This window comes from Gracilinanus agilis, chromosome 6, assembly GCF_016433145.1.
Source record: "Gracilinanus agilis isolate LMUSP501 chromosome 6, AgileGrace, whole genome shotgun sequence".
In the NCBI taxonomy this organism is placed as follows: domain Eukaryota; kingdom Metazoa; phylum Chordata; class Mammalia; order Didelphimorphia; family Didelphidae; genus Gracilinanus; species Gracilinanus agilis.
In genome coordinates, this window is record NC_058135.1 from 8,463,619 (window position 1) to 8,473,453 (window position 9,835).

The following is a 9,835-nucleotide window of genomic DNA, read 5'->3' on the forward strand; positions in this document are numbered from 1 at the left end:
TCTTCTCCCACCCTATAAAAATTTTAGGATAAAGAACTTTAGATTTTTGTTGCTATCTTTTGTTTTTATACTGTTTAACAATATACAGTTATATTGTTTTTATAACAGTTCAGTGTTCTCAACTATAAAATAGGGATAAAAATGAAAAGAAAGGTAGGGAGGAGCTAGCTTACGAAGAACCTGAAATGCTCCACTCTTGTGCTTTTATCCTAGAGGCCATAGGGAGTCATTGGAGATTTTTGAGTAGGGGGAGTAAAAAGTAGAGCTATCCAGGAGGAATGGGATGATTATGAATGAAATCAAATCTAAATCTCTGAAGAAGTCGAGACAAACTGAGTTTCTTGAGAAAATGAGAGAGCAGTTCCTTTTTGGCAAGGGAAGGGATTTTGTGGGGAATCACCCCAATAGAATTCTTCCACCCTCTGACTCACATTTGTGAGTCACATCTGGTATCCAGATGTGACTGTGAGCCCAAGTTCATTTTGAGTGTGATTCTGCTAGCAAAGCATGTAAGGAAAATATTCTTCAACCCTGGAAAGTAAGGGTGGTGCCACTAATCGTTTTCTTGTCTCTCTTTGGCTGTGGGATATTTAGAATACACCCAGCCCAAGCTGATCCATGTTGAAGGGAACTGTGGTTGTGACTAACTGTCCTGCTGTTTTGGGCTTGTTTCGGGGAGATTGGTTTCTATGGTGTCTTCAGAGTTGAGAGGAAGTAGTCCCACTGGGCAGAGAAACTTAATAGTTGTTGCTGAGAAACAGATGATTCAGAATCACTCTCCTTTGGAAGGAATCCCTCTTGAAGACCCCTCATTTAACAGTTTCTTAGACATTTTATTCTATTGATTTCCTACCATAGTGCATGGCTTATTGTAAGAGCTTAGTAAGTTACTGTCTTCATGAATTATCTATCTCTAATCTGTTTAATCATTTTTAATTTAATGGACATTCAAAAATGGGTTTCTATATAGCCCCGCATTCATGTTGAACTCTTCTCTCTCAAGAAATTCCTCTGATTTTAAGGCAGATTTGGCTTCAAAATTATTTTCCAAGTCAACCAAGCTCACTTCCCTTGGTTTATTTCTCTGTCCTTTTCCTAGGACCATACAGCTTTTAACCATTCTGGCTTTAGGGTACCATTTTTTCTGGTTTATTATATATATTTTAAGTTTCAGGTATTTAAGAAAATCAGTCTGTCCCTCCATTACCTTCTCCCTAGTTAGTCAAATAACCTCTCCCCTCCCCCCAAACAGATCTCTCAATACCTGTCCAGATAGTATGACAAAACCAATTTCTCCATTCCTCTTTTGGAAAATCTCTGCCTCTTTTGGCATGGAGAAGTCTCTGACCGGAGATGAGTGCCATGTTTCATCATCACTCTTGAACTCATGGTTTCTCATGGTATTGGATCAGGGTTCTAAGGTGTTCTCAAAGTCATTTTTCCTTAGAGTACATTCTGACGCTAAAGCATCTTTTAAGCACTTAACTGTGTACTAGGTACCGTATTAAGTGTTGGAGCTACAAATACAGTCAAGGAAGACAGCACCTACTCTCAAGAAGCTTACATTCTATTGGGGAAAGCAACATAAAAAGGGACCCTAGAAAGTAGGGGCAGGGAAAAGGCACTCGTTGGGGAGGGAGGTGAGCAGAAGAAAAGTGGATGGAAAAGTCTAGAGAGCTTATGATCTTTTTTTTTTTTTTTTTTTTTTAAACCCTAGTACTTTGGTGTATTGTCTCATAGGTGGAAGATTGGTAAGGGTGGGCAATGGGGGTCAAGTGACTTGCCCAGGGTCACACAGCTGGGAAGTGGCTGAGGCCAGGTTTGAACCTAGGACCTCCTGTCTCTAGGCCTGGCTCTCACTCCACTGAGCTACCCAGCTGCCCTCATGCTTATGATCTTTTAACACACTCAACCTCTGCATACCCCAGTTCCCTCATTTGTAAATTGAGATGAGCAGGCCAGGTTCCTTCTAGCTCCAAACTGGTGACCTATGATCCTATGACTTCTTTGAGGAACTGAACCATATTATTATTGATATAAACATATCTAAATGATTTCACGCTAAGTGAAATCACATGACCTCAGAAAATGACAACACAATGGAAGGATGACTCATGGGGTCTCTCCTTAAAGAGACTGACAGGCCAAATTTATTTCATTGTCTCTAAGAATACCAAGACACATCATGAGGTAGGGAAGCGCTCAAAGACAAATATTTTCAAAAAGACCACCATGAAGATAATTACAGCCTGTTCACCACCGTCTATTGCCGAGAACAAGAGAAAGGGAGGGACAAGCATTTATTAAAAAATCACTGTTATCTCATTTGATCTCAAGGAGGAGGTAGAGAAGTACTGTGAAGAACATGCAATGATCCAGATTTAATGAACTGGCTGGAATACTCTCTTCAATACACGATACACAAAAAGCATACGTTTGTTTATTTCCTAAATGGGGAGGTCATGATAGAGTCTTGTTTAGTGAAAACAATGATTCTGTTTCTTTGTTTTTGACTTCCTTTTGCCTCAGTTTAATACACTGACAGAAACCAAGTAGGGAGAAGTCCAGTCAGTGGGAGAAAAGCCAGATTTAGGACATGGCCCAAAGGACAATTCATTTTATGTACATTTAACAAATATAAAGAAGATGCCCTCATACATCCTTCCAACACATGGTCTGAGCTTGTGCTAGGGAATTAGAGACCCAAGAATGAAGATGTCAACTTGGAATACCTAGACAGCTCAGGAATGTCTGTGTCCACTAATGCATTGCTGGTGGAGTTGTGAATTGACCCAATCATTCTGGAAGGCAATTTGGAGTTATGCCCAAAGGGCTTTAAAAGACTGCCTGCCCTTTGACCCAGCCATACCTCTGCTGGGTTTGTACCCCAAAGAGATTTTTAAAAAATGGGAAAGAATCTGTTTGTATAAAGATATTTATAGTTGTACTTTTTATGGTGGCAAAAAAAAAAATTGGAAACTGAGGGGATGTCCCTTGATTGGGGAATGATTGTGGTATCCGATGGTGATGGAATACTTGTGTTATAAGGGATGATGAACTGGAGGAACTCCATGTGAACTGGAAAGACCTCCAGGAATTGATGCAGAGTGGAAGGAGCAGAGCCAGGAGAACATTGTACACAGAGATGGATACACTGTGGTAAAATATAATGTAATGGACTTCTGTACTGGCAGCAATGCAATGACACAGGACAATTCTGAGGGACTTATGAGAAAGATGCTATCCACATCCAGAGACAGAATTGTGGGAGCAGAAATGCAGAAGAAAAGCATGTGACCTATCACTTGTTTAAATGGGTTTAGGATTTGAGGTTTTGATTTTGAAAGATTACTCTATTACAAAGAGGAAATAGGTATCAAGTGATAATACATGTGTAATCCAGTGGAATGGCTTGTCAACTCTGGGAGGGAGAAGGGAAGAGAGAAGGGAGACAACATGAATCATGTAACCATGGAAAAAAATTTAAAATAATAATAATAAAAAAAGAAACGTCGGGGCAGCTGGGTAGCTCAGTGGAATGAGAGTCAGGCCTAGAGACAGGAGGTCCTAGGTTCAAATCCGGCCTCAGCCACTTCCCAGCTGTGTGACCCTGGGCAAGTCACTTGACCCCCATGGCCCACCCTTACCACTCTTCCATCTATGAGACAATACACCGAAGTACAAGGGTTTAAAAAAAAATTAAAAAAAAAAAAAAAAGAAAAAGAAACGTCCATGCCCTCATGAGCTAAATGCTTCCAGGCACACTGACCTACCCACCTACTCCTTCTTAGTAACCTGGCTTCAAGTCATGTGAAACAGACATTCCTGTCCCCTCCTAGCGAGGACCACTATGCCCACAGATTACTAAGTTACTCCATGGTGAGCAATTTCTTCTGGAAGCCATAAAATATAATACAAATATCAACTCCTGTGTTTAGCTTTTAAAGCCCTTCGTGATGTAGCCTCAGCTCATCGTTCCAGCTCCCTTGCTTCCCCACATTCACTCTGATTGTCCCTTTCACATAATTGGGAATTTTCAGCTCAGATACTCCCTTCTCCATGAAGCCTTTCTTGATTTCCCTCCATCGCTAGTGCCTCTCCTGCCTCCAACTTCTTTGTATTTATTATTATTCATAAATACTTAGTTGCGACTTATCCTTCCTACTACAATGTAGGTTCATTTCCAATAGGGATTCTTTCGTTTCTTGTATTTGTATCTCTGGTATCTAACAAACTCAGGCTAGGCCCGTGGTATGCTGCTAAATATTTACCACCAGGCTCCCTGGAGAGAAAAATGTACACAAGACACACTTCAAGTTTTTCTTTCACACTTTAAATCTAGAAAATCAACAAATCAATAAACTTAGCCTTGATTGGTAGGTTTGTTTCTTAGCCATAAATGACTAGAAATATAACAATTGGCTCTCAGGAGTTTCAGCAAACCCCTGAGTTAGAAGGAGAGTTAGAAACAGGACCTTTGATTTCATTTGTATGGGGAACAGCCAGGTAAGGAAACTTACTCTCTATCAATGCAGGTTGGCATCGTCCTTGAAATTTAAGAGTTTTAGAGGTTTGTTTAGGGCTCTGTGTTCCGGGATTGCTTTTACTTAGAGGTTAAGTGACTTGTCCAGGGTCACACAATCTATCCATTTCAGAGTCAGAACTTGAACTCATTTTTCTGCTTTTGAGGTTGCCTCTATCCCCTACGTCATGTCTGGTACACAATACGTGATTAATAAATACTTGTTTGAACGATTGCTATGTCCGTGTTGCTGGGTGTGCAAATCACTGCATAAATCTAAATAGATGATCTATCCTTTATCTCCTTAGGCAACCAGAGGCACAGTGACTGCCTTCTCTGGCTTTGATGACCGGGCTGATGCTGAAACTCTTCGGAAAGCAATGAAAGGCCTGGGTAAGAAGGTCTTTGGCATTTGGTACAGTCCCTTTCATATGTCAGCCATTCTTGGCAATGATGTCAGAGCAAAATGTTTTTTGTCTCCAAAATGTCGTTACTTCACGGGGAGGTTAGTCAAAAAAACAAAAAAACAAATGACTGAAACTTTTCAGGAGCAGCTAAGAATGCTCAGTGATAGAGCCAGGCCTGGAGATAGGAGATTCTGGGTTTAATTCCATCCTCAGACACTTCTTAGTTGTGTGACCCTGGGCAAGTCACTTAACTCCAATTGCCTTGGCCTTCACATTCTTCTGCCTTGGAACTGATAGTAGCATCCTTTCCAAGACAGAAGGTAGAGGTTTTAAAGACAAACAAACAAAGAAAAACTTAACTTTCCTGTCATTTCTCCTAAAGCTGCCTTAAGCTCCTTTATAGTGGGAGAATCACAAATTCTGGAGTCAAAGGATCCAGAATCCAATCCTAGGTCCGTCATTAGACCAGGGTGTCTTTTGGAAAGTTAATTAGCTTCTCTGGGCCTTACTTTCTCAGCTACAAAATGAGGGGGTTGTATTAGGGAGCCTCTCAAGACCCTTCTCACTGTAGACCGGATGCTCTGGTCCAGGGGTGGCCAGAACATGGGATGTGACCAAACCAGCACGTGGAAGCTTTCTGTCTTGGAACTGGCCATTGGTCAGGACCCAGAGCCGCATTCATATTTCATGATGGACCATTGCTGTGGGGCTTGAGTCCTGAGATGGGTGTTTGAAAAACGCCAGGGACCTTTTTGTACTCCCCGAGACATGTGGAAAGAGCTAGGCTCTATAGCTGCTAACTGGAGAGAGTGGAGAGTGGGAAGGGAGAGGGTTGTGGAGTTTGGGGTTATTTTTTTAGGGAGCTGGGCCAAAGTGGAGTCTGGGAAGGTGGGTGTGCTCGGGAAGAAGGCTGAGATTGTTTATGATTTAATGGCAGGTACCGATGAAGAAAGCATCCTGACCCTGCTCACAGCCCGAAGCAATGCCCAGCGCCAAGAAATTGCAGTGGCGTTTAAAACTTTGTTTGGCAGGGTAAGTGTCCAGGGTTAAATCACAGGGCCAGGATACATGAAGAATGTTGAAAGACTCGTGTAATTTGATTTTGGATGGCTAGGTGGTACAGCGGATAGAGTACTGGGCCTGGAGTCAGGAATAATCATCTTCCTGAATTCAAATCTGGCCACAGACACTTCCTAGCTGTGTGACCCTGGGCTTGTCATTTCTCCCGTTGGTCTTAGTTTTCATCTGTCAAATGAGCTGGAGAAAGAACTGGCAAACCACTCTAGTATCTTTGCCAAGGAAACCCCAAATGGGATCATGAAGAGTCAAATGGGACTGAACAACAACAAAATTCTAATTTAGAAATGAATGGTAAAGTGGTTGAAATGGTGGACTTGGAGTCCAGAAGATCCTGGATCAAATCATGCCTCCAAAACATATTAGCTGTGTGACCCTGGGCAAGTCATGAGATCTCCTTTCCTCCATTTCCACTTCTCTAAAATAAGGAGGTTGGGCTCAATGGCTCTTAAACTCTCAATCTGCGAGTCTGTGAACATGTATTATTTGTGAAAGGATAGCTTGTGTGCGTGAGAAGTGACTCGGGTAACCCTCCTTCCCCTTCAATGCAGCTGTGTCTTCCTTTGGGCAGGATCTTCTGGATGACTTGAAATCAGAGCTGACCGGGAAGTTTGAGAAGCTCATCGTGGCTCTGATGAAGCCCGCGAGGCTCTACGATGCCTATGAACTGAAGCATGCTTTGAAGGTAAGGGCGGATGAGCAAGAGGAAAAGATGCCACTCTGAGACAATAAAGAGCACGTCTCTGAGAGCCCCTGGCTTGGTCAACGGTAACAGTGAACGTGCCTCCACGTTCTTTGGCTCTGCTCTCACAAATGCCTGGGAAGTGTCTTAGGAAGGGGGTTTGGAAGTGCAAAGTGAGGTGGGGGAAAGAGAAGGAAGGAAATCCTTGCGCCATTTTTTTTTTAATATATATATTTTTTTATTTTTTTAAACCCTTAACTTCTGTGTATTGACTTATAGGTGTAAGATTGGTAAGAGTAGGCAATGGGGGTCAAGTGACTTGCCCAGGGTCACACAGCTGGGAAGTGTCTGAGGCCGGATTTGAACCTAGGACCTCCTGTCTCTAGGCCTGGCTCTCAATCCACTGAGCTACCCAGCTGCCCCCCTTGTGCCATTTTAAGGCGCAGATTTAAATCTTTATTTCTGCCTAATTTAAGAAGATCCTTCAGGCTCTTCTTGAGTCTCTCATGATGAACGTTTAATGACTTGCCCCATCGGGATGCCAGTATTGAGAAGCTCTCTTGAGGAGAAAGAACGTGCTTTAGTAGACAGAATTGAGGAGACCTTGGCTGGAGTCCCACTTCCCCGGGCCGGTCACTTCACTGTTCAGCCTTCTAGGTCATTCTGAGACTAAATTGTACCCAACATGTGGGAATTTCCTCCTCTGGGAGTTCCCTCTCCCAACAGTCATGAATCCCATCCCTAGCCTAGCTTGATGTTTAGTAATGAGAAAAGCCATGGAGAGCAGGACCTCGAGGTCTCGACTCTTTCCTTGATTTAGCTTTTCCACCCCCGAGCCCTGTGCCACTCTCTCCTCCTGCCCCACTATCAGGAGCTCCCCCACCGGCGTGTGTCTTCCGAGGCAGAGGCCATCCTTCTCCCTGGAGGCTTTCAGGGCCCTGTCCTGGGGGCCCTGCTTTTTGTTCAAGAGTTGGCAACCTTGGTTTGGGGGCATCCTGTACCCCTTGGGCAGTCTGGTGAGGCCAATGGACCCTGACTCAGAGTAATGTTTTTATTTTAATAACAGATTTCCACCCAAGTTTTCCCAAGTTATATGATCCAAATTGTCTCCCTCCCTTCCTCCTTCCCCTCTTCCTGGAGCTGGCGAGCAATTTGATCTGGGTTATACATGTATTATCACGCACAACTGATGAACAATGTTTTTAGCTGCATAAAGCAAACTACATAAAATCATAAAGGAAACCCATTTTGCTGATTAAAAAAAACAGTTCACGGATCCTGGGGCAAGAATCCTGAGTCTTAGAGGGACCAGAGCCCAAGCCAGACGGACAATCCAAGTTCAGAAGTAGCTCATGGTAAAGATGAACTTGTGGTCTCCTCTGCTGAGGTCCACCAGTGACTCCCTGCTATGGGACCATGTCTGCCCATGCATTCTCAGGCCCTTCGTAATCATTCTTTAGCCTCTGTCCCTCGTCCAGGCACTTCCAGGCCTTTCCATTTATTTATTTATTTATTTCCCCTGTTGTATGACCTATTGAACTTCTGCTTTTATGTTCCCACCTGCCTCTCCCTCCCTTTCTGTTATCTCCAGATTATCTGTTGACATAGCCTCAAAGCAAATCTTCCTTTATCACTCAGTTTCAGTGTTATATTTGTTCCCAGGGACCCTATCTTTTTTCCTAAGGGCAAAGAGGCAGATCTGTCAGTGTCCATTATCTTCATCTGAAATAGTTATTCCTACCAAGGAACCATTCCTCTCCTGATTAAATTTGTCTGTGAGAATTTTTCCAGTAGGAGTTCCAGTATCTCACCAGGCCTCTCTAGAATCTTCCCTAATCCATAAGATGGCCAGTCTCCCTAAGGTGCTGTCTTTCCCCTCTCCTGGTGCCCATATGTTAGCCAACTCATCCACATTCTGGCTGTGACTTCCCCGGTCCCGTGGCAGAGTGGGTCAGGACTATAGGTAAATGGGGTACCTTTTAGACTCCATTCTCAGAAGCTTCCATCAGAGGAAGCAAGTTGCATGGTATTTTGTAAGTCATGTATTTGAAAAGAGGTCTGGCAAGACCCTTTATGACCCCATTGTCTCTCCCACCATGATGCAGCCCTTCCATTCCCTTCCCTTGTCTCTCACCACCCCTAGTCTAGAGGAGAGATCGATATGTCTTTGGATTTGTCCTGCATGTGTGCCCATCCTGTCTTTGAATCAGGAGAGGGCCGACTGGGAGAGATTATACGCAGGATTTGCCAGCTGTCAAGACCTTTGAGCAGATGGTCAGAGGTTTGGATGTGGGCTCAAGTGTCCCACTAAACCTTGCCAAGTAGCTGTAAGCTCTCAAAAGAACAAGAAGACAATAACTAGTTGATTTGTGTAGGCCTCCTTTCAGATAAGTCATATGTGCTGCTTAGATTTACATTTTTTTACTTAATTTTATTTTATTTTTAATGTTTTATCTTTGTTTTAATAACTCATTTCCATGTAAGTTTTCCAAAGTTGTACGATTCATGTTGTCTCCTTTCCCTTTTCCTCTCACACCCTTCCAGAGTTGACAAGCAATAACACTGGTTTATACATGTATTATCATGCAAAACATGTTTCCATAGTATTTATTTTTGTGAGTGAATAATCTTGTAGAACCACAATCCCAAACCATATGCCCAAATAAACAAGCGATAAATCAGATGTTTTCATTAGATTTACAAGCACGAGAATACGCCTCCCATCAGTCTGAAGACATAACCTAGGCACACAGGACAAGGTTCAAACAATGCTCAATTTCCACAATCACCATCTCCTTTAGCCTGCCAGAAAGAATGAAATTTGACTGAAAGTTGCCCTGGGGTGTTTCATATATCATTAGCATCCCATATACATTGTAATTTGTTCACCTAAGGGGGCAAACAGAGTGAACCATGGGTAAAGTGACATCAGCTCCTTGGGAAGGACGGGGTGACAACCACCCAAACACATGATCTCTTCCTTAGTAACTAATCAAGATAAAAAGCATTCCTGAAAACACCCAACCACCTTATCTTTCCTTACTTTCCCTCCCTCCCTCCTTTCCCTCCCCTCCCTTCCTTACCTCCCCTCCCTTCCTTACCTACCTTTTCTTCCTTCCTTCCTTCCTTCCTCCCTCCCTTCCTTCC

General features: G+C 43.1%; 1 protein-coding gene across 1 annotated transcript in view; it reads left to right on the top strand.

Moving 5' to 3' along the window:
* Positions 1-9,835, top strand: part of ANXA5 (annexin A5) — a 54,620-nt gene that overhangs the window by 22,296 nt on the left and 22,489 nt on the right. The window contains exons 3-5 of the mRNA XM_044680255.1: positions 4,831-4,915; positions 5,867-5,961; positions 6,578-6,691. Of these exons, the coding sequence (XP_044536190.1) occupies positions 4,831-4,915; positions 5,867-5,961; positions 6,578-6,691 (294 nt within the window). The remainder of the gene's footprint in view (positions 1-4,830; positions 4,916-5,866; positions 5,962-6,577; positions 6,692-9,835) is intronic.